Source organism: Carya illinoinensis, chromosome 15 (genome assembly GCF_018687715.1).
Source record: "Carya illinoinensis cultivar Pawnee chromosome 15, C.illinoinensisPawnee_v1, whole genome shotgun sequence".
NCBI classification, from domain to species: domain Eukaryota; kingdom Viridiplantae; phylum Streptophyta; class Magnoliopsida; order Fagales; family Juglandaceae; genus Carya; species Carya illinoinensis.
The window spans coordinates 13,073,306-13,099,861 of NC_056766.1; the positions used below are offsets into that span (position 1 = coordinate 13,073,306).

General features: G+C 35.4%; 2 protein-coding genes across 2 annotated transcripts; both read left to right on the plus strand.

Annotated features, from left to right (window-relative positions):
- Positions 1-1,539: 1,539 nt before the first annotated feature.
- Positions 1,540-3,722, plus strand: LOC122295710 (cytochrome P450 CYP82D47-like). Its single transcript, XM_043104799.1, has 2 exons — positions 1,540-2,572; positions 2,836-3,722. The coding sequence occupies exons 1-2, from the start codon at positions 1,619-1,621 to the stop codon at positions 3,454-3,456; spliced, it is 1,575 nt and encodes a 524-aa protein (XP_042960733.1). The 5' UTR covers positions 1,540-1,618; the 3' UTR covers positions 3,457-3,722.
- Positions 3,723-21,243: 17,521 nt separating this feature from the next.
- On the plus strand, positions 21,244-23,538 carry LOC122295430 (cytochrome P450 CYP82D47-like). Its single transcript, XM_043104448.1, has 2 exons — positions 21,244-22,289; positions 22,599-23,538. The coding sequence occupies exons 1-2, from the start codon at positions 21,324-21,326 to the stop codon at positions 23,235-23,237; spliced, it is 1,605 nt and encodes a 534-aa protein (XP_042960382.1). The 5' UTR covers positions 21,244-21,323; the 3' UTR covers positions 23,238-23,538.
- Positions 23,539-26,556: the final 3,018 nt, after the last annotated feature.

The window sequence follows — 26,556 nt, forward strand, 5'->3', positions numbered from 1 at the left end:
GGAGGATGATGGTTGGCAAGAGGGGAAGCTGCTGTGGTGGTGGTGGCAGTGCCATTGGGCAGCGCACAGTTGCACAGTGAGTGTTGAGCCCGCTCAAGCTATACATGGATAGGAGAGAGAAAAAGGGAGCGTGAGGGTGGTGGTTGGGGTGAGAGAGGTCACTGGAGGATGGAGGAGGTGCTGGGCTGGGCAGTGTCGCCAAACGGTGGTGCATAACGGCGCTGAGAGGAGAAAATAGAAACACTAGGGGAGAGAAAAGGGAGGGGGTCGCGAGAAGCAAGGAAAGAAAGAAAGGAGGAGAAAAAGAAAAGAAAAAAAGGAAAAAGAAAAAGAAAAATGAAAAAGGAAGAGAAAAAAAAGAGGTCCAGTCTTTTCAACCTGGGTCTCAAAATTGATCTAACGATGAAAATTTTATAACGACAAGTTAAATAAAATAATCTAAACGCAGTGACTAAATAAAATAAAATAATAAAATCTAACAATAAACTAATTTAAAATAAAGAGAATTTTAAATAATGAACAATAATTAATAACAATAAAACACATTGAATTAAATTTCATAGTTAGAAATCGTAAAAATAGTACCACGTAAATCATCTAAAATTTAAAATAAGGAAGCCTATAATCTTAATCAATAAAATAATTATTTGATTAAAATACACGTAAATACGAGATATCACAATAAAAAGAAGGAAACATTTATCTTTGTTTAGTGAAGACAAATTTCAGAATGTTGGTAGGTTAGGAAATGAAGTTGCTCATAAACTAGCTCGACATGCTTGGAATGTTGAAACACTTGAAATTTGGTGGGATTATTTTTCAGATTTTCTTTCTCAAGTCATCTGGCTTGATAGATGTCTGTAATATCTTTTTTTTCTGATGAATGATATTGTTTTACCATAAAAAAATATGGATTATTTATTGAGAACTTGAAATGCATACATTATCAGATTACCTACAAACTTGAATTTAATTACACTTGGAACACGTATTTGTTTCTTTGATTGAAAGCCTAGCTCTCTCTCTCTCTCTCTCTCTCTCTCTCTCTCATCCCATATCTTCAGCTTCCAATTGTTTTGGTTTATCTCTCATAAGAATGTGCTTTTTGTTTTATTTTTATTTTTATTTTTTTTTTCAAACCAAACACGCAACAGTGAGTCTTGACGGATAAGACAAGCTACAATGGATCAAGGACCCCTCTTCTCTTATACATTATGGCACTACAAGCTACTCGTTAATAAATAATTGCGGCATGTTTTAATTTGTATTTTTTGTGACATTTATTAACGACACGTATTAATTTGTATTTTTTGTGATGAATTTAAGTGACGCTTAAATCATTTTTCTTGTAGTGTGGGAGATGACTAGCTAGTGTTTGGTGAATTATGAGGTCGGCGTATATTGGGATAGTGATCAATGAAATTTACATGTATTAATTATTAGGTGGGAGAGATTGTTGCAGCACAGTAGCTAAAACCTAATACATGCATACCGACCGGTCCTAACATATATATATATATATATAGAGTGATCCATGCAAGAAGAAAATCTGTAAACCTGAGGGAGATTTTCTTGAAATCTAACCAAAGATCATACTTCTAGTCTTGAGGTGTCTGCAATGGATTTCCAGCTCCAAAATCTAAGTATAAATATAATCGTAGCTGGACTATTTTCCATGCTTCTTGTTTCCTCCATAATCAAAAGGTTGTCTCGTGGTACTAAGACCAAAAGAGCTCCCGAACCTGCTGGTGCATGGCCTCTAATTGGTCACTTGCACCTGCTAGGCGGATCTCAGCCACACATCACTTTGGGATCCTTAGTAGAAAAATATGGACCAGCCTTCTCCATACGCGTTGGGGTACGTTCGGCTTTGGTAATCAGCAGTTGGGAGTTGGCGAAGGAATGTTTCACCACCAACGATGTGGCCTTATGTTCTCGCCCCAGAACTGTTGCTGCAAAACACTTGAGCTATGACTATGCCCTTTTCGGACAAAGCCCCTATGGGTCTTACTGGCGTGAAATCCGCAGGTTAACGTCCATGGAGATTCTCTCTAACCGCCGACTCGAGCTGCTCAAGGATGTTCGAGCCTCTGAGATGGAGACTTCCTTGAAAAAGTTGTACAAACTCTGGACCAAGAGGAATGATGGGTCCGATCATGTCCTAGTGGATATGAAGCAATGGTTTGGGGACTTTTCTCTCAACATGATTCTTAGAAAGGTAGTTGGAAAGCGCTGCTCTAGTACCACTGTTGCAAGTGACGAGCACGCACGACGGTGTCAAAAGGTGTTCAGGGAATTCTTTTACTTTCTGGGGCTTTTCGTGGTGGGGGATGCGATTCCTTATCTTGGGTGGTTGGATTTGGGTGGGCACGAGAAGGCCATGAAGAGAACAGCAAAAGATATGGACTTCATCGTAACGGAGTGGTTGGAGGAGCACCAGAAGAAGAGAGCTTCAGGTGAGGCTAAAGATCAGCAGCACGATTTCATGGATGTGATGCTTTCAGTCCTTGATAGTACTGGAAATCACCTTGTTGGCTTTGATGCCGACACTGTCAACAAAGCCACATGTTTGGTAAGTTTTCTCAAGTCTTGAAAGATATTCCATGTACAAATCACAAGCCCATAACTTATACAAGTGCATGACCATGAGTTATCTACACAGAGCTGTGCAAGCAGCACTGATTCCGACTATTTATCTAAATGATTTAGGTTTGACGAGTCAAAACTGAACCTTGAAAGGAATATCAATCTCTCCTGAATGTGAACTAGCACCTATTGATTTGTTATGTACGTACAATTATTCTATTTTTAACCCAAACTACATATGCTACGTAGGCCATTATAGTAGGAGGAACAGACACAATCATGGTTTTTCTGACATGGGCACTCGCCCTACTGTTGAACAATCACCATGCCTTAAGAAAAGCCCAAGAGGAAATGGAAGTCCATGTGGGAAAGGGAAGACTAGTCACAGAAGAAGATATCAGTAAGTTGTCATATCTCCAAGCGATTGTTAAAGAGGTATTACGGCTATACCCACCTGCACCTACGACAGCAAGAGAGGCCATACAAGACTGCACCATAGGTGGCTATCACGTTCAGAAAGGCAGCCTTATAATAGTGAATATGTGGAAGATCCAGACCGACCCTAGAGTATGGTCTGATCCATTAGAGTTCAAGCCAGAGAGATTTCTCACAACCCACAAGGAGGTTGATGTAAGGGGTCAAAACTTTGAGCTCCTTCCCTTCGGTAGCGGTAGAAGAGGGTGCCCTGGCATATCTTTAGCCCTAAAAACTCTGTCCTTATGTCTGGCTAATCTGATACATGCATTTGAAATTTCAAACCCATCGAACTTGCCAATAGATATGACTGGAAGCGCTGGACTAACAAACATGAAATCTACTCCACTTGAGGTAGTCATCAAACCTCGCTTGCCATCAAACCTCTATGAATAAGAAATATGTCATTTGCAAGAATACTGTTAACGATAGTACCTCTGCTATGGAAACCTCTGTTATGGAAACCTGCAGCAAATCATGCACATCATCCTCAAGTCAATGCAGCAAGAATACTCAAGAAGGAAACAAATAAATATCTTTGTATGTCCTTTTTTTATTGCTTTATAATATTCTGTCATTAAGTCTCTTGATTGTAATTCTTACAATTCATAATATAAATAAAGTCTTCATCCTACAGCAAACGTATGCAGAGGAGTTCTAAATAATGTGTTTTTGCTTCTGCACAAATCAAGGTCTCTAAACCTTGTCTTGGTATCAGAGAAAACCTAGGACTTGTGTCCATCTTTTTTTTATTTATTACTTTTTTATGGAGTCTCAGTCGCCCTCCCCTTCTCCCCTGCCATTTAACACGATGGCTCATATGTTAACCATCAAACTTAACTCTACCAATTATTTGCTTTGGAAGAGCCAATTTTTACCTATCCTTACCGGTCAAAATTTACTCAGGTATGTTGATGGTTCTAATCCTTCAGCAGCACCCACTATTCTAGATGGCAATAATAAATATATTCTACTTGGCATCAAACTAATCAACTCATTCTTAGCCTAATTTTTTCTTCACTCACGGAAGAAGCCACGACTAAAGTCTTAGGCTTAACATCTGCCTTTGATGCCTGGCAGACACTTGAAGCCTCTTTCTCTCATAAGTCCAAAACTCGAGAGATTCAATTGAAGGATGAACTTCAACTGATGAAGAAAGGCACTCGCAGCATTGGTGATTAATCCCGAGTCTTCAAAAATTTGTGTGATCAACTTCATGCTATGGGTCATCCTGTTGATGAAATTGATAAGGTGCACTGGTTTCTACGTGGCCCATTTAATAGGCCTAACTAAATTCTCTACAATAAACTAAATATGGTAAAGAATAAGTCATATTACCACACATATGGTAGAATATTATGAATATATTTTATCATAAATATGATAATATTTTAACATCTCCGCTCAAACTCTAGATGATGATAAAAATGCCATCTTGGGTTTGGAAATAAGACCACTTTGCAAGCTAGGTTGATGGGACTTGGGGATCTGACCGACGACCTGACAGAAGGAGTCTCTGTGGCAAGTGGAACAAGTGGATAGTAGGCAAAAAACTTCAGGCAATGCATGGGGGTGTGGATGCAAACTGATGTATGAAAGACAGGGATCTGTTAAATGCATAGAAAGCCTCCAAAAAATGTGTTGTGAATGAAAAAGAATACCAAATTACACGTTGAATATGACACTAGCTATAATTGTCATGCCAGGGCATCCGGCCTTGAATCTTTTAACCTAAAATGCACAATAAGAAAACTTAAATAATACAAGAAGTCTTCCAAAATCACGTCTCAAAATTTCTTCCAAGTAAAGTAAACTAAACACAAGCAAAAATTTTCTTAACTCAAACAAATCCACTTATGCCACCTGACACTTATCCCACGTTTGTCTTATAATCTTGTCACGTGCCATCAAACTTACCTGTAAAAAAAAATGGTGGATAAAGGGGTGAGCCCATTGACTCATTAGGCAATGAACCTATACTAATGTGCAAAATTGAGTTAGTTATAGAATGTAGAAACAAACATTTCTAAAAATTGTAGCAATGGTATTTTCTAAAGTATTTCATCATAATAATAATACATACAAAAGACCTCAGACATAAGCATAACTTAAACAACATAAAAAGATAGAAACATAAATAGAAATAGAGGCCTTGTTTATTCCAGGTTAGGGTTGTGTATATTTGTGGTTAGCCAAGCAGAACATAAATCATTATTTTGTCACCAAAGTGATGCACTTAAAATAAAGACCATATTTACCCCTATGGCAAGGTTGCACATTTTGAGAAAAGTCCAGCAAAACATAAATTACTATGTGACCAAAGTAAATATATTCAAAACAGAGACCACAATTATAACTTGGGGCAGGGCGGGAGGCCACTATTATAACTTGTGGTAATGTCAGAGGCCACTATTATTACCCGTGGTAGGGGGAGACCACTACTTTATCATATTGAAATAAATATTATATAATCAGATCAAATATTTCAAACTTTACACATTTTATGTAGTAGAGGTACAGGGTACAAAAATTGCTCATCAAAGTAGCCTAGATGGCTGCCTTGGTCATGGCTTGAGGAGGAATGGTTTAGCAATGGTTTTGTGCCATCTGGGGTAGTATCTTAAGAAGGACACTTCGGCAATGTGTAGCGGCCCTAGTTTTAGGTTGAAGACGATGTCCTAGGTGCATGAGAAGGACTTGTATACATGCAGATCTGAATCGAACGTTTCACAGGTCAAGAGTCATGCACACGGGTTGGGCCTATTTTGCTGGTTTTGGGTCTTAGCTTAGCTTAGTTACTTAGCAAACTTAACAGATTGATGTTGAATTGTAAAATGAGCTAACTTGTCCAATAAATTCTTTTGGACTTTTAAATAAAATCTTCAGCCTAACGCCGCTTAAATTGGGCCTACCTGGTTCCTAAATATTAAATATGCTTTAATTCAATCATTGAGCCGAATAAAATACTTAACCCATCGTAAAAAATCTTGGACCGTAGCCTATTCAAAACCATCCACCCAAACTTAATGGCCTAGCCTTAAAATAATGTTTTCGTCTATAGGCCTAATTAAAATCTCCTAGCCAACCTCAGAAAATAATAGCCCGTAAGCTTGTCTAATATGATCTATTAAACCTAATTTTGTAACACGTACCTAGATCTAATACTAACTTTTTTTAAAAATTTTGATTTTTCAAATATATTTTTTAAGTAGATTATATGTCTAAAATATCTGATGAATTATAATTTTCTTTGACTTTAATATTTTGATTAAAAATCCTTTTATGAATCGAGATAATTTTTTCAAATAAAGAATTTTTTTTTCTTTTTTTTAGAATTTAAATAAAGATCCAAATTTTAAAGAAGAGCCCATTTATTTATTTATTTGTAACACTTTATATTCACGTATTACACAAGTTCACACACAGCACTTTTCTTTATGCACGGCTTCATCACGTCCGCTTTCCACAGCGTGCGTGATGAACGTCTCTATCCTTCCTCATCTACTTTTTATTTTTATTTTTATTTTGTTTAATTTTTTAATTTTTATTTTTTGAATCACCTATATATATATATATATATACATGTATAACACATGCATGTAGAAATCTATTTCAACTAGCTAGGGTTGCTGCACATCCTAGATTCCTTCCGTTTCATTCTCTCTATCTCTCCCACGTACATTTCGGGGCAAGCGAATCATTTATGATGAAGAGGATGAGCTTCAAGAGAATGATTGGGACTTCTTGCAGAGTAGAACCGTGCAGTACCAGACAAGAGATAGATCTTCCAAAGAACAAGGCTTTTTTCTAATAATCCAATTCATTTGAGACCCAGCAGATCCACTTTTTTTCCTATTCAAAAATCAGCCATACCTGCCGTGTCCATGTTCGGAAACTGGTCTTTGTAAACCTCTCACGGCAGTCTTCACCCACACACTGAAGCCAGCCATTTCTATCCACAAACCACCCAGTGCTGCCCTATAAACCACCAACACCTAGCACGGCGAAAGCCACTCAAACCTCGTCGCCCAGTACAACACTCTGTTTTGCACCATCGAAAACAGGGGAAGTGCTCCCAACTGTGAGACACGTCGCCAGCCCACCTCGTCGTCACCACCCGTGCAGATAGCGTCGCTGGGCACTTCTCATCACTCCAATTCCATCGTCCTCCTCCGTGTGCTACCGCTGCTCCCAGCCTCGCTGTCGACATATACCCAGTGCCATTTCCGAATCTCTGTCTCAAGTTTTCTCTTCCCTCGGTGAGTTTATTTAGGTCGCATGGTTTTATGGTTTTAACTTCAGAAAATGGTGTTGTAAAGTTCAACTTCAGACTATGCATGTTATTGTTTTTACTAAAACACCCTTTAGGTGAGTTTATATTTAAACTAGTTTTCATTCTTTCATTTTATTTTTAATTTTTTATGAGTGTTATTTTTTAAATAGATAACTTAATAAATAAATAAATGTTGGATGTATATTATTAGTTATATTATATTTTTAATATGAATTCAAGAAATATATATTAAGTACAAAAATTTTATTTTGAAGTCCTAAGGGAAATTGATCGATTCTATTTTTGATTTAACGAAAAATTATGATTTTTTATTTAAAATGTCTTTGTTATAATATTAGTTATATTTTTGGAAATAATTTGTAGTTGAACAGTTATAACAATTAAGTGGATGCTGAGGAACTTTGAAAGTAATGGTATTTCTAGGGTTAAGAAAATTTTAAGTTTTGAGGAATTAAAATATGTTAATTTTGGCATTTCATGTTGAGATATTGGATTGCATGTTCATTGAAAATTTATGGAAATTACATGATTATTTTTATAGGTGACAATTAATAACCGTTCAATTTTATTGAGGAAAATTATTGAAAAGCTAAAAAGTTCAGGTAAGCAGGGTTCTTATGGTAGATTTTGCATAAAAATAAAATGAACTGATGTTAATTTATGAAAATGTGCATTTTATGTTATGAAAATAATTATAAACACAACCTCAGTTATTTGTTTTGACATCATTCACGAACTTCGATGAAAAAGAAAGCATTTTTGTCATGATTGGTGTTAATATGAAATTATTTTTCTAGCATTCAGTTTCTGAACTGTGCAAAAGAGAGGGAATATGAAATTTTGTGTATAAATTATGTTTTTGTGATCTGATTCTGTTATGTTCTGAAAATGTTCTGTACTTTGATATGATATGATGTGATTTCTGAAAACTTTTGGTATGACATTTTGAATCTAGATATGGTTTGCAGATGGTGATCTAATAGTAGCTTTTGTTTGGCTTGGTACCGATTGTCTTGTTTCTGGTGCACTTTGAAAACAAAGTGGTTTTTCTATGTACACACTTAAGGCACAGAGAATAAATAAGGGGAAGATTCACATTTTGTTTTCACTCGGTTACCTACTGAGATTTGGACAACCCTACAACAAGAGTTAAACATGGCCTCTGATGTGATATGATGTTCTGGTATAATGGTGATTAGTTATGATATGCCAAAAGATTTTGAATAAAATTATTTTTGAATCTAAAGATGATATGATTTTGGTCAGTACTCTGTTTTGATAAGATGTGGTATTTGAAAAATCTTTGGTATAACTATTTGGTTCTAAATTTGATTTTGTCTTTGATGTGTTCAATTAAGGGACCCTATCACAGTGGATGTAGATGGTATCTGTTTCTATGTGATGTGATATGGCCCTGCCATGGAAAAGAACAGTGGTAATCTGTTTCAGTTTTGATATGCACTTGCTTGAGTATCTACAGATGCACAACCTTACCATGAGGTTAAATATGGCCTCTGATTTGATAAGATGCTTTGATTGATGATGATGACGAATCAGATATGTTATGCCAAATTACTTTTGAATATGAATATTTTTGAAACTCCGCTCTGATTTTTGATAACATGTTTCTCCTTCCGCACTTTAAAAATGAAAAGGAAAATGTTCTATTCTGCATTCCGATCTTTATAAATGTTCATGTTTGCATATTAGTATATATTTTCTGCTTATAAAGTTGTTGATAACTCACCATTTACCTCCACAATATTTATCAGATGATTTGGAATAGTTCAGCTGAGGATTAAGATTATGGAGCATAGGTGAGATTATTATTTAAGTACAGTGGATTACTAATAGAAGATTTCTAAGGGTTGACAGCTTTTATTAAGAAATTTTATAATATTTTGATGACTTCATATTTTAAAATCTGTAAATATCTTGATGAAATATGAGTTTTAAATTATAAAAAATAACTCTCCGACTTCTATGGTATTGGGGCTTTACAAATTCAGGCCTAATAAAATTATCCATATCTCATTTGTTATAATATTGGATCATGGTGTTATAGTAATAACTCGGTCCAATATTTCTAATTAAGGTTGGAATTTGGGTAATTTTGTTGAACCTAAATTAAGTTTATTGGGCCATATTGAATAAGTTTATGAACCATTTTTTATTAAATTTATAAAGAAATTTTAATTAGGCTCATAGGCCCAAAGTATATTTTCAGGTACGTTAAGGTTTAGTTGATGTTTTTGGGATATTTAGGGGCCAAAATGCTTAGAAGCCCAATTTCGGTTTACTAGATAATTTGGAAAAGGTCACAAGCCTAGGATTTATTACGGTGGATTATAATTTTATCGGGCCCAATAATTAGATTTAAAGTCCTTTTAATTTTATGGGCCAAGTCCAGTCCTATTTAATAGGTGATAGTCCCGAGAACTATTTTAAAGTTAAAAAATATTTATTGGATGACTTAGGCTTACCTATGCTCAAATCTAGCCGATTAGAATTTATTATTCAACTTGGTCTACAAATATTTAGGAAAGCCCAAGAATTTGGTTAGGCCTATTAATTGGGCTAACCATTTGTTGAGCCCATACAAAGCCCAACAAAAAAAACCCATGAGCCCCAATGCCCAGTTTGTTCATAAACTCCAAGCCCATGAATGTCTTCATCTTCAAGCACAATGGGGTTCACGACAACCATATCTATAAGTATAGACATTCATGCACAGTCTAAGCCCTCGTGCAAGTAGAGAAATCCCAACTACTGCTAGGGGTTCCGCAGTCCAAAACTCTTCTCTCCCTTATGCCCATCCTGTTAGAGTAAATGAATCCTTATCCATATCAACAAACACTTCAGTAGCAACATATTTACCCCAACAATAGAGTCATTCTTATCTTTATCTTAGATAGGATAGGATTCACCAAAACTCTTTGTATTTTCAGATTAGATAGGATTTATGTAAATCAAACTCTTCCTTATCACATATATTATCACGTATATTCAATTGTAACATATATGTTTTATCTTGGTTATAAATATATAATAGGTAGACCACTTATTTGTGTGCAGCCATTTCAAATCATATCAATTATCTTACATGGTACCAAAGCTTTTATGCTTAACCGCTTCTGTAGATCCTACAATGACCACTTCCTCTTCGGTTGCTCTCACTGTTCCATTCAATGCTCCCAATCTTGCTTTTCTCATCTCAATTAAATTGGACAACTCAAACTATCTACTTTGGGTATCTCAATTCCAACCTATCCTACGTAGCTACGATCTCATGGGTATCATTGATGGCACTGAGGCCTGTCCTCCCAATTTGTCATTGACTCCACAGGGAAGCTCATTGGCACGATCAACCCTACATTTACCCTTGGGTATAAAAAGGACCAATTCTTGTTAAGCTGGTTGAATTCCACTCTCTTAGAAAATGTTTTGGCCTTGGTATATGGCCTTCATTCTTTATAGCAGGTGTGGAACTTTCTTGCCCCTCTCTTTGCTTGTCAATGATAATCTCGGATTGCCAACTTGAAGCTCCAACCTTAATCCCTTCGGCAAGGTTCCAAGATGTGTGGTGAATTTTTACAAAGTATTAGACTATTGGCTGATCAACTGGCTATTGTTGGAAAGCTTGTTGATCATGACAATTTGATCACCTACAACATTAGTGGTTTGAACACCTCCTATCATGCATTTGTCTCTTCTTATTTCTTTGCCACCTGAACATCATCTCTTACATTTGATGAATTTCTATCGAGCTATTGAATTATGAAATGTTAGTTTCTAACAATAATGCTAGAGTACTCAAGATGTAGGTTCTTTTGCACTCTATTCTTATAAAAAGAAAAAATGGCCCTTACAAGCCCCAACGCCACAATGGGAATCCAAAACAGTAGCACTCACAACAAACCAGCCACCCTACAAAGACCATTGTAACTTCAGGCAACAAAAACTCAAATAATACATTCTTTACTGGCAACCATGCTTCTTGTCAAATTTGAAGCAAAAGTGGACACCAAGCCCTGGATTGTTTCAATAACATGAACTTCTCATATCAAGGATTTCACCCTCCACCACAACTTGCTCTCTCTCTCTCTCTCTCTCTCTCTCTCTCTCTCTCTCTCTCTCTCTCTCTCTCTCTCTCTCTCTCTCTCTCTGTGAGATACTGGTTCCTCGCATAGAGATCATAAATTAGTGAAAACAACAAACACATTCAAAGTCACGAAAAATAGATTTATTCAAATGACATCATCATGGTCAGCTGCTTAGGCATGAACCATATTGACACAGGAAAGCTCCTATTTGGACAGAGGTTCATAGGCCCCCGCCAGGCCTTCGTCGTCGGGAACCTTTCTCCAAGAGGCTCTAATTGGGAATTCCTATCGCATAACCTCCAAATTGGCAAATTCCAAACCCATGCCAGAAACCAAGAAAAACCTTCTCATCCATTACTTGAAATTTGCATGGCAAGCCACAAAACGGGTGAATTGTTACTTTTTTATATGAAAATTGAGAATGTTTCCTGGAGAGCTCCTCAAAGAGTAAAAGGCCATGAACTCTCGGGCAGTCAAGTCAAGGTATTCTTCCTTAGTGGCCTCTAAAACCATACAAAACACTGTGCAAGAACAAAAAAGAACCTGTCACGCATGAGAATGAAGCTACGTAGGGGCTAACCGAAGAAGATCAAGAAAGTCATGTATTGGGTGGCAAAAAGGAAGTTGCAAACCATGGGCTGGGGTGCAGTCAGGAATCGTAACTTTTTCAACAAACCATTCTTCATCAATGCAACTGTGGTGGGGGAGTTCCAGAAGTATTGAATGTGGGATCCTGCAAATGTTTTGTAGATTCGTCAAGTCTCTAGCCGTGATGGAAGAACGTCATCCTTAACCTTTAAAAGTGGGGACATCTTTGACAGAGGAAGACTCTGGGAAAGTAGAGATTTTGGATGTCTTTCATTGGGTCAATCGATTCAAAATTGTATTTATTTTTTAGTCATCTAACAATTGAGGTATTTTTTGTTTTAATAATTTCTTAGACAAAAATATTATAAAACTAAACATATATTAACCTTTTCATCATTGTATTCAATAAGAATCCTTAAAAAATTGAAAGATAAAATATGTAATTCTTTATTTGCTTTGGTTTTTTATTTTTTTTAAAAAAGCAGAGGATTAATGAGTATTTTATATTAAGTTTGTGGTTGTGTATAAAATATTACATTTTCCATATGCTTAATTATAATTTGTAGGTAGACCTTCGATCTCCAAAGATGATGAAAAAAATGAGTTCTTCTGGTATATAGTTAGATACATACCAACCTAAGATCTCTATTTCTCACCATATTTCTCAGTAGCAACAACTTGCACTAACATTGCAATTGCCACCAAACGATATTAAAAATTGACCATTAGGATAAAGCAGAGTTTAACTGTGTAAGCACATGGTTCCATAATCTTTTGATTAATTATTTGCGAAAAATGATAACGTCTGATTTACTTCACCAATAACATAACAATAAAAAGAGAAAAATTTCAAACCGGACATGATGTTAAGACGAGATTTCCACCCTCTATTAAGCTTCTAACACGTGTGCTTTTTAACAAGTGATCAGAATACAACCGATCGATAAGGCCTATTGTGAATCTAGTCATGTATCTAGGTCTGATGTTGTGAGTTTGTTCAGAGGACGGCCTATAGAGTGTAAATCACAGCTGAAAATTAGATACGAAAAGTCTTTTCGTCATAATAAATTAATCATAAAAATTCATTTTTTTTTATTTCTTATAATGCGTCGGGCCCTCTCTCTCTCCAATTAAAAATGAAAATAAGAAATAAAGATCAGTCAGGTCACGTCCTAAAAAATTAAAAAATAAACTATGTAATGAAAGGAGAAACTAACATGATATATGTTTGCAAGATTTTGAAGTATATACATGACCATTTCCGGATGAACTTCATTTCCATCCTGCAGTTATCAATATGAACAGGTTTCCGAACTCTTGACTGAGAGACCGATCGACCTGGTTGTACGTATAGAAACGAAATCATTGTTTTTATATATCTTGGTTTGACAATGTGATATATATCCACGTACAATTTTATTTTCAAACACTGACAAACAGTTAATCCCACTTGACTAACTTTCGCTTCTCCCACTTGTCCAAAAATGTTTGAAAATGCTGGCAATTTATTTGAGTTTAGAATTTGAAAAATGAAGGAAAAAATTTTGAATAAAGAATTTTTAAAATAAGCATTATATAGAAATTTGTGAAAGTGGATATATAAAGTTGAAAAGTTGTTTGAATATAATTTTTTAATATTATTTTTTGTTTTAGGTGAAAATTAAAAATTAAATAAAATATTATTTTTAATATTATTATTATTTTAAAATTTAAAAAAGTTAAATTAGGATTTGAAAAAGTTAAATTGATTATTATATTTTATGTAAAAATTTTAAAAAGTTGTAATAATGAGATGAGATAATATGAAAATTTTGTATCTCATCTTAGCTACTAAACCTGGCAGAATTTGTAACAGCGATATTAATTCTTGTGTTTGAGTGATGAAAGGTTGAAATATAAAAGTTTTTTTATGTTTAGTTGATGTTTAAAAAATTTTGGGAGCACCTTGATTCCCAAACGTACATGGCCTTTTAAGTCTAAACAAAGCTTAATTTTTTTCCTGCATGCCCTCATTCTCAGTACTCCAAGCAACGGTGAAGCTAGCTTTGACTAGCAGATAAGTGTTGTGAATTTTTGGCAACTGATGAAAGAAGGCAAGTCTAGCACTAGTTACTCTAGTCTTTAATTGGAAAATGAGGTGATATTATTCCTTGTGTGCATGCCAATGCCTTTGTTTCGGGTTCTTTAATTACAAGTTACAATGTACAGATCAAAAGCAATAGAGTGATTTGAAACCCGTCATAACAATATTAATAAATCTTCCATATATTAAATTGAATTTTTCAGACTTTTAATTGTGGGGTCCACTTCATGTATTTTTAAAAATCTGCACGCGCAAGACTTTTACATTTTAAAATTGTATATATCCTTAGATATTCACCATAAATTCTTGCGTATAGCCATGATGAATGTGACAACTTATCTAACGACAGTACTCAATATAGACACTAAGCAAGAAAAGTATTACTACAAGACAAAAGTTGATGTGCATCGAACTCCTATATATAGTTGACAAACGTAGACGATACATTTCGGTTGATTATTATATATGCCGATTGAGTAGAATAAAACGACAAGTATCAATATCACGATCGCATTATTGTAGATCACGATCACGATCACGATCACATTATTGTAACCATGAAAAGGGCACCGTCTGGTGTTGGAAAAACAGAACCATATCACGATCACATTATTGTAAATTTCTTACGTAGACAAGTATCAGTGATGACGGGGAACGAGTTTCAATCCTGAAATTCGACCTCACAGATCGATCGGCATGCGTAACCCAATCCTCTGTCTATGACTTTTGTTCTTGAATTAATTTGTAGTATTTCTCAGCTGAATTGAGTTCCAATTGAATGGAACTCGATCGCGTTTAATTTTCAAAGTTCCACAGTTGCAACTTGCAATAATCTTTGGCATGGCTCTAGCTTGAAAAAATCTAACTCCTGCCCTTAATTAATCAAGAGGGGTGCTACACGTAATTTTACGTACAATTTTGCTCCATTTTATCTTTGTTTTTGTTTTCAATTTGAATTTCAAATTGTAATTTATTTATTTTTTTTTGCCATTTTCAATAGTTGACAAATCAACACATGGTTCTGCAAGTAAAACTATATCACTACAATAGATTTCATTTATTGTGATAGATGAAACCGTCACAAAAACTAAGAAAATCACCATAGAAATTTTTTGGTGATGTTTTGAATCTGTCCCCACAACCATCACCAAAAACACATCACAGAAAATATTTTGTCACAGTTTATTGTACAACAATCACTAAAAGTCTTTTTGTGACGGTTGGAAGTCTGCTGTGAGTTGTAACATTTGAATGTGAAGAGATTTTGTAACACTCGAATTCCGTCATAGAAAGTATATTCAAATATCTATAATAACGTTCGAACGTTTACCTGATCGATTAGCATTTGAATGATAAATATCTAATGTTCCATATTTTTCATTCGCACGTTCAATTTCTAATGTTCGATAAACATTTGTAATGTGATGTTTGAATTTTGCATTAGCATGTTATTGGGCAATTATTTGAACGTAAAAAGATTAAACGTTCGGATAGTTAATAAATATGTCTGACCTCATCTTTGTTGCTCATTCAAATATCAACAAATTATTCGTTTGATCGTAATAGAATAAGTTCAAATGTTTGTGAAGTATATACACTTGAGCGTATATATTGCACATCCGTGTAGTTATGTTTGAACGTTGTTTCAAATGTAAAGACAGGTTCAAACATTCTTTGTTTACATTTAATCGTACTGATCAGTACTAATAAATTCATAAAAATTGTATCATATTACACCACAAATAGTATCATTTGATGAAAATGTTGTAGAGAGTTGCGAAATTAGACGACAAAAATTTTGAACAATGATAGGATTTATTTTTTCTTCTTTCCTCGCCCACCGCACTCTTATTACAGTGACAACACATTTCATCTAGACTAGCATCTCCTTCTGTAATTGTTCTTGATCTTCATGAAGAAATTTATGGGCCTGACTCATCTCATAAATCCAGTTCAAAGAAAGAAGGCTGCTCATTGCTTATAAACATGCCCAAAATCTTGTCCACAAGTAATGTGAGATTTATTCCTCAACACCCTTTCTCACGTGTGGGCTAGTATTTTTCCCGCTCTTTGTCACAGGGTAAGTAGTATGGGCTCTAATTTATTCTGTGGCAGGCACTGATATTATGAAGAAATTCAAGGGCCTAACTCATATCATAGAACCAATTCAAAGAGCTCATTGCTTATAAACATGCCAAAGATCTTGTCCACAGACAATGTGAGATTTATTGCTTAACACTTCAATGCGTATTCTTTCCTCCTGGTCTATTTGTCGCTTCTGCAAATGAGTCTCTGAATCAAACTGTCACTATAAGAGAGCCTTCAACTTCTGTTATCTCGACTTTATCTACTCAAATTCTTTGTAGGGGTGTACGAAAAGGCTGGTGAACCGGTAAGCTGGACTGGACCAGACCAAAATGGTGGAATTGGTCCCGTCTAAAGTTTTATTTGGTTCGGTACCGATTTTATTTTGCTTAAAATCGGTCAAAATTGGTTCGGTTCTGATTTTTCTTTTTCTAAAATCGGATTAGACTAGTTGATATATATATTTTAATTTTTTCTATTGTATATAATTTTTATATATAATATATAATTATGTATAAATTAGTTTTATATTATATAATAAATTATTAATTAATATAATATTAAATTTTAAAATCTTATATCATTTTGTTTATTGTATTAATAGTTATACTAATACTATATTACTATATATTATAATATACTATAATATATCACTATAGTATTATATACTATCATATAATATATAATATAGTACATTAAATCGAAAAATTGGACCAAACCGAACTAAAAATTGGGATACCGGTTTAGGAAGGTAACTGGTGCATAATCAGTTTTGAAAAATGTAAGACCGGGATATACCAATTCGATTCTAAATTTTGTCCAAAGTCAGACCAAATGAGACCGATTGGACCCCTAATTCTTAGTGTGCGACATCCAAATCCTTAATAAGATTGTTAACTTATGAAGTCGAGGTCGTGGAGGATGAGCTGGCATGCTTGAAAGAACGTCCCAAACTTCTCACCAAACTAGACTTGGTCCCGAGAATTTACATAAATATGTAGACATCACTAGAAAAAGATTCCTCAGAGGCAGACTGCATCTCAATCATTTTTTCCTACAATAATTAGGAAGAAAATCACACAATAAGTAACAAATTAAAAGAAATAGTAAGAAAACATAATATCCATACACAAGTTGTCATAATTTATTCACACAAAATGAATGCTAGTTACATAATTATCATTGTCAACATGATCAATCCACTCACTTTGCGCATCGGTGTGAGTAACAACATAGATATGAATGAGGGAGAAATTATCAGGATCATTGCGTTTCTAACAAAGGCACAATAATAAATTTAAAAAATCATGTTAGTACTTATATAAAAAATAGGATAAAAATGACTAAATTTTAATAAGTAATTAGCATCTTAACTACAAGGCTTTGGAATGACCATGAATCGGCTCGATTGTAGATTGTCAAAGATGTTCTATTCTGTGCATTGTTAGAAATTAAGAGTTGTAGGAGAAATTAGCAACGTTAAATATAATCAGTGAAACCAATATAAATGTAAATAAGTTATAGGGAAAAAATCTAGAATACCTGATAATCTTGGCTTGCGAAAAGATCACAACACCTGCTTCAATCTTCTAACTTTTTTTTTTTTTTAAAAGGGGACTGAGTAGCCTCTTCCAGCGTCTCAAAATTCTTGAAGCGGTCATGATATCATCCCTTGTGATGCCAAATAATGATGCCATCAACTCATTCACAATACATACTTCCACACTACTGCCAAAATTTAGATCAAATTCATCTTAAGAAGTGAATTGCGTCAAAAATATGAAATTAAAACATCTCTAGAAAGGGTATATAAACTGACCAATACATGACTCCGAATGTGATCCTTAACCTCATTCAGAACATCTCGCCAAGATCGCATATAAAATAGTACATAAGCTCGAACTAGTGTTATGACATAGGAAGAAAGCAATGCTGCACTATCATCCACACTCCAGTGGACTTATCGGGGATGTTAACCTTGATTTTTCGATGCCTACTATTTTTTTCCAAAGCCAGACCACGTGTTAAGCCACAACCGAAATGTGACAAGACATCAGCTAATATATTTAAAATTATTAAAATCAATTTCTTCTCAAGAATTCAAATATAATTAATTATCAACAACAATTTACTTACTAGTCGGTGTGGACTGGCTGTCTGCCTCATGTATCAACTTGATCAAGAGCGAGTCCTCAACTAGTTTGGGACTAGATAAAAGAGGCACATTTCTTCATTGTCATTCTGGTAGCATCCTTGAAAAGCATTATTATTTCAACAAATTAGCTTAGAAATAATTATGAAAAAAGAAATAGCCTAATCTAAGTAAACTAAACATTTAATAGTTTTATTCTTCATCTTCAAATGTATTTTCCGTGCTTGTTTCAGAATCTCCTTCAATAACATTTTTGTAATCTTGTCCCTCATCATCATCTTCTTCATCGACTTATTCTTCTTGTTTTGATTTTTGTGATTTGTCAAAATCATCAACCGAATGATTATTTAATACGGATGGGTTGAGAAGTATGGGTGAGACGTCATCTCTATATAAGAGGATTAGTTCGAGTGCACAAGGTCAACAAATAAATTAACCCTTTCCATCTTTCTGGTAAGCCTTTATAATCAGAATGTCATCTTCATCTCCACTATAATTGTGATCCACTACTAATTCTGCATCATAAATATTACGAGGAACAAACTTCTATATGACTCGTCAAGTTGTCTCTCCACTAGCTTTATCGGACCCTTTCAATGGATCAATCAAGAAATAGACTTAGGTAGCTTGACAAGCTAATACAAATGGATCATCTTCATACCATTTATATGCAGTGTTGAAACTTATAAACTGACTATCCTTATATATCGATACTTGACTACCTCCTAGATCCTACCAATTACATTTATATATATATGTCACATTCCAGCCTAGGTATTTCAGTCCGATAATGCCACGTAAGACACCATAGTAGTCAATATCCTCTATTTCATAACTTCCCTCGACCAACACACCACAGTTTTGCATCTTTCAATTACTTTCATGGTTCATAGTATGGAACCTATAATCTCGAGTCATGCATGTATTATATTGAAGTGCTCTGTTTGAAGGACAACGAGCCAAATACATGCAATTAAAAAAAAACTAATTCTAGATCATGAGCACGTTATTCCAAAATCTAACAAGTGAAATAGTAACAAAATTATACAAAGTTACTATAAATTAAAATGGTTTACAAACATTCTACCATACGGGACATTTAAATGCATACACGTTATTCAAACCATCCTGTAAATGCTTCTTCGTGCCTCACCTCTACATTTGATCTCTATGCCTTCTATGCTAAATTGTTGATGTGTTCACTATATAGAAGTAAAAAGAATATACTATTTGAATGCCTTTGATGTAGTAGTACTTTAATAGATTGTATAACAATTAGAAGTATTCTTGAGATAATCATCAATCTCACAATAATTAGTCAACATGTATCACCGAGCTTTTTCTAACTGTCCACCGATTAAGTCATATCCTGTTTGAGCACCTAAGGGTTGTACATTTTGAAAAAAACATAGATAGCTCACGAGGGCAAGAGGTAGCAAAATCAGCATTCCGCTCTTCTCGATTAAAGCATGTCTTAATCGAGATATAGAGAGCAAAATGTCAACCATTCATTGTGTGTATAAGCCTCTACTATTGACCGCTCAGCTTAGGCTTTATTCCCAATACTGTGCTCTGGCCTATCCAAAAATCTCTTAACTAAATACATCCAACGAAACTACATTGGTCTACCTAATAGGACCTCTCGAGGTAAATGCATTGCTAAATGGACCATTACGTCAAAAAATGATGGCGAAAAAATATGCTTAAATTAACATATTATTGCAATGTCGTCTTCCATTTTTTGTAACACATCTTGATTTACTACCAGAGTGCACAAATTCTTGAAAAGCATGTATAATTTAGTTATGACGACACGTACATTAGAAGTTAGCTTCCCATGAATTCCTATTGATAATAATTTTTGTAAAAATATGTGATAATTATGACTTTTCAATCTACTTATTTTCCATTTATCAGGACTCACACATCTATCGAGATTTGTAGCATAACTATCTGGCAAACATCAAAAACATAAATACATTTTAATTTCAAATATTCAACTTTTACAAATTTCTAAAATTACAAAACAAAAATAATAAGCCCTAAATTTAACTTTTTTTCTCTTGTTTTCTAAAACTCAGTAGAATATCTTAACTCAAATATTTTTACTGTTATTATTATTTATAGAATTCTTATCTTTTCTCACTTCCTAAACAAGCCCTAAATATTACAGCTCAAACCTTTGCATTTGCATTAAAAAAAAGAGCATCAAAGCTCTAGTTACATGTTGATTAATCTCGTCTCTAATAGCTTCGTTGAAAAGATTGCAACACAGAGACAAATCAACATCAATCTGAGCAGCTAAATTATGTGAAATGAGAAAATTAAGATTGCACAATAGGGATAACTATCCTCATTTTTAAAAATGAAAAAAATCTATTCTCAAACTCATATAGGTACACCTATTAAAATGTTTACATGTTATAATTTAGTTTAAAAAATAAATTTTAAAATTTGATAATTTTATAAATTAAATCTTATCATTTAGCATGGGATGTTCTACCCTCATAATTAAGAATAAAATAACTCAAGAATAAGCCATCATTGTCGGCAGTATTTTTCAAAAGGGTAATATGTAAAATGTAACTTTACAAAGGATAAAGTTTGCATGATTTAAGCCGGAGAAGACTTATTAGTTGATTTTTTTTTTTATATTTTTGTACCCTTTTGAGTCTTTAAAAATTAGAAGAATACTAAAAAGCACATTGCTATCCTACAATTATTTCAGTGATCTGCTGACATGACCCGGTAGATCACTTCTTAGCGTCCGCAAGTTCTGAGATCTATGGCTGTTAAAGAAGATAAGAAGGCCACGTGTGTATTAAATTATGATAATTTGATTTTCCACTTTATATCACCCCAAAAAAATCAACAGTTGGAACATACGGTGATAACAGCATTATAAGTTCACGAAAAGATATCCTCCAAGCTGCCTCTTGCAAAATATTGTCGCCAAGAATGGATCTTCTTTCCCTTCTCTCTCCTTACCTAAATTCTGTTGTAGTTGGAGCACTTGCCATAGCTCTGTTGTTCTTCCATCTTTTAAGGAGGTCTAAAGATGGCTTGCTCAAAACCCCACCAAGTCCAGCGGGTGCATGGCCTATAGTGGGTCACCTGCCTCTATTGGGAGGAGGCGAACTACCCCACAAAACTTTGGGAGCCTTGGCAGACAAATACGGTCCTGCTTTCATTATCCAGATAGGGTTGCAGCCGGCCTTGGTGTTGAGCAATTGGGAGGTGGTTAAGGAGTGCTTCACAACCAACGATGTCGCCGTTACCTCTCGTCCCAAACTTGTTGCTTCAAAGCACATGGGCTATAACTATGCCATGTTCGGCCTCGCAGCCTATGGTTCCTATTGGCGTGAATTACGTAAAATAGTCTCCGTAGAGCTACTCTCTAATCGTCGGCTTGAACTTCTTTCTCACGTTCGAGTCTCCGAAGTTGAGACCTCCTTAGAACAGCTATACAAAGTTTGGACCAAGCACAGGGACAACTCAGGCCAGGTTATGGTGGAACTGAAGCAGTGGATTGGGGACATGAATCTTAACTTGATTGTTAGGATGGTTGCGGGAAAGCGGTACCAATTTTCTACCAGTATAGAGGATCATAACAAAGAAAAGGCACGTAGTTTGCAAAAAGCATTAAGGGAGTTTTTTCGTTTGCTTGGGTTGTTCGTGGTGTCGGATGCCATTCCTTGCCTTGGTTGGTTGGATTTGGGTGGACATGAGAAGGCCATGAAGAGAACTGCCAAAGAATTGGACAGTATCATTGGGGAATGGCTGGAAGAACATAAGCGTAAGAGGGCTTTGGACGAGGGTAAAGGGGAGCAAGATTTCATGGACGTAATGCTTTCTATCCTCCAAGGTGCAGACCAGCTTGCAGGCAATTTTGATGTGGATACAATCAACAAAGCCACATGTTCGGTAGGCATTCGCTTTTCTCTTCTATATATTCTGCAATATTTGCGCAGAAAAATAATTGCTGTATTTTATTTTCCTCAATTTTTGCTTCACAAGGTTTGAACTTGCATGGGTTCCTGCATAACCCGATGTATATAACAATCTCTTGATTTCTGTTTTGTGTGCTCAAGAAGTTATTATATAATAAAATAGAAAAATAAAACAAAGATCGTTTGTTCAGCTATGATTGTTTTGAAGAAGAATGATTGTGTTGTTGCAATTCCACCTTCAAGGTAATGAGTTATGAATTTTCAACAAAATTGCACCTTGCAGAATCTGATCGCAGGGGCCGGTGACACTAACACAGTTACCCTAACATGGGCGATATCGCTCTTGCTAAATAATCGGCATGTGCTTAAAAAGGCCCAAGATGAGCTTGACATCCAAGTAGGAAAGGAAAGACTTGTTGAGGACTCAGATATCAGTAAATTGGTCTATCTCCAAGCCATTGTCAAAGAGACATTACGTTTATATCCAGCAGCTCCATTAGGATCGCCGAGAGAATTCAGTGAGGACTGCATCGTAGGCGGATACCATGTCCCTAAAGGCACCCGACTCATTATCAACATTTGGAAAATTCAAACGGATCCACAGATATGGTCAGACCCTTTGGAGTTTAAGCCGGAAAGATTTTTATCAACCCACAAGGATTTTGATGTCAGGGGCAAAAATTTTGAATTGATCCCATTCGGAAGTGGTCGAAGAGTGTGCCCCGGAGTAACTTTAGCCCTTCAAGTGGTACATTTGACACTGGCTCGTATTTTGCACATGTTTGAGATCTCAAGTCTCTCGAATGCACCGGTTGATATGACTGAGGGCTTTGGACTGACGAACATGAAAACCACTCCCCTCGAGATTCTCATCGCACCTCGCCTACCTTCAAAGCTTTATGCACCGAAGACCATCAAATAGAATTCATGCCTGCATGCATGCCGCATGGGTCTCAGAATTGGCCGGGCTTTGATCAAGATTTCCATAACTTTGCTTGATTTAGTTTTCCAATAAATTAAAAAGTGCCGCTTTGCACCATGCACGTAAAAGTTGGTACGTAATTACTGTAATAATTAAATTGGCAATTACAATATGCCTACATGATTGAACATTAATATTGGAACCTAGTATATGGAAAGCCATGCACCTGATCTATGTTCGATGGCCTCCGATCCATTATGTTAGTCAATACATGCATAATGAATAGATTTTCTTTTTCTCAGTCTGGCACTCGATTTTTTGTCCCAAGAAAATTGTTTTCTAGATACACATGCAATACAGTGCTGAAAATTGTGCGTCGCATTCATCCACGAATTCCATATGTTTTATATGTGATGAGTGCTACCGATATGTACATGCATGCATGCGTGGAGATTCATAATTTTTGCAATACTTATGAGATCCTCATGCAGAGTCTTCTACCCAAACTCCAAGATGATAGACATTTACACTTTGCAGATAACTGCAGACTAGTCAACTACAAATATGTGTTTGGTGGGAGTAAATGATGATAGACATGTACATGCATGCGTGGAGATTCATATGCACACGCCTGCGCGCAAGTCCACATATTAATCTCTCTCTAGATCTAAAAGTGATCATGCAAAAGAAGAATCTAGTTGAGAATAATTTCTTTGTAAGTCTTAACTTATAATTGCATACAAAATTCCCAAATTTATAAAGTGAAACGATATTTGTGTTCTCAATTATTATGTTATAAGTTATGCATATTTTCTTTTGAAAAAAAAAAAAAAATCTAAAACTCACGTGAAAGATCATATCTTTAAGAGTGGACTTCACTTCTCTCTCTCTTTTATCTTTCCAAAATGAGTATGCAGGGCTTACACACCTTAGTTGTAACAGCCACTACAAGAAAAAAGACATTTTTTCAATGTTGTAATTGGTCACAAATAGACTTTCCACTTTACAACTGTTTTTTTAGCAACGATTTGCAATAATCATTGAAAATAAGTATTATTTCCAGCATGTTGAAAGTTTGAAACTGCTACAAATAGTGAATAAGAACGCCAGGAAAAATCTCTATGGTTGGTGATATCATCGGTGTGAAAGATTATTACTGGCGAATCTGTTTCGCCGCAAACGTATCCACTCTTGATGCGAAAAATAGTTTTCCCGTTTGCAGCGTTAACTAAAATGTTTGAGACTACTCATTTTCGGTGACTAAAATTTGTCAAAAATAGTCTTTTACCAAAAATAAATAAAAATAAAAACTCTATTGAAACCGTATGGTTGTCATAGCCTAAAACATACAAAAGATGTGAAAAATACATTATAAATACACCAAGTGGAGCATATTAAAATGGAAAGACAAAATAATACAAGAATGGAATATATGTGACACGAGAAAACATTGAAGATATATTTGAAAGCTGAAGTATATATGACTCTAGGTATCAACTCATAACAAACAAGTAACAACCACGTTAACGAAAAACAGAGTTCTCTTGGAAAAGAGTTCAACAAATTTGCCTAGGACTATAAGTGATGTACTAAGAGAGAACAAACTTGGGATGAAAAACAATTCTCACCATGATAGCATCACCAACAGTTAACTGGATGCCATATCTACCGGAGAGCAGTGCTTTGTTTGATGGTTTACTGAGATCGAGCAGGCAAAGGCAAAGAGATAGAAAAACTTGTCAACTATTACTTCGATGGTTTACTTAAGAGTTGGCAAAGGCAGGTCAAGAAGGCAAACACATCATAATAGGAAAACCCAATGCCAACACATCAGATATAACTTACCCAGTTGATAACAAATAATGACACAAATTTATTATACCATTAGACTCAAACAGAACCGATATAATAATGTCAATACAAAATATAGCTGCACATAAACACTTAGGGCTGGTTTGTATACATAAACTCAAACTATCTCATCTCATATAATCATTACAATTTTCACAAATTTTAACCTAAAATATAATAAACAATTTATTTTTTAAAATTTTAACATAAAATTAATATGAAAAAAATTATATTATAATAATATTTTTTTAAAAATTTTTAATAAAATATTTTATCTCATCTCATCGAATGGTATAACTAAACAAGATCTACATTTACTAAAAAGAAAGAAAAGAAAAGGGAATGACAACGACACAAAAGAAATGAAGAAAAATAATCTTTTTATTCCATATTTTAGTTGCAGACAACTAATAATTATTGTATGTAGCACATATAATAATTACCACATGCAGATGTAGCACCGTGAATCCGTTTGTTAACGACATGTGACGTACACCTTTTGTAATACCAACAAAAGGTGTTGTTCAGGTAGGTAGGATTTTTTTTTTTTTTCCTCTCTGGTTCTCTTTTCCTCACCCCGACGGTTTTCCTTTCCCCTTTTCCCTCTTGATTTTCAGTTTTCTCTGCATCCAATTTCCTCTCCTACGTTGTTGTAACCTCCACCCTAGCCTCATTCAAACACTCCACTCAAACCCCATTCCATAACTGACCTCTTCATCTGTAGGTTTCATCTTCCCTGTAGGTACTCCCTCTCCTTTCATCACCATTCAGTCTGATGCCATTCTCCATACACACTGGTAAAGATCTCACCTACCATCTCCCCATTTTACACCGGCCTTCACCACTGCCAACCAGTCTTCATAACTACTTCTCCACTTTTAGCAGCCCCTAAAATAGCGCAACAAACCTCCATCTCCGATAACCGCCCCTCAGCCCTTCTATCACTTAGGTAAGACATTGCACCACCATAGTGCCGATTGCACAACCATGGAGACCACCGTAAGTCTTGGTCGTCCCTTACAGTAAGTCGAGTTACACCACACCAAAATCAAATTGAGCCCATCACGCATGCATGACCCACTTGAGTTCGTCACGAGGCAACCTATTGGACATAACCACCACCACCGTGACTCCCTTCGATATGCTTCAGTCGCCCCCAAACACACGACATCAAGCTGTTAGCCTCACACCCTTAGCCCCTTTTCCCTCCACCGTGAAGAGGCTGCGACTCAACTCGTGCGCACCATAAAGGAACGGTTTTAGCCACCTCGTCCACACACAACCAATACTCACCATAGCTCCCCCCGCTAAGCTACACTACGAATTCTGATCACCACCGTCTCCCAGCCACTAAAAACCACTGGAAGCGGTGCTTTGTTTGTAGCACACTGAAACAAGGGAAGTATTTTCTCCCACCGTGAGCGACAACTCAGCCACTCCATGGCACCAGCCCCAATAACATCTTTGT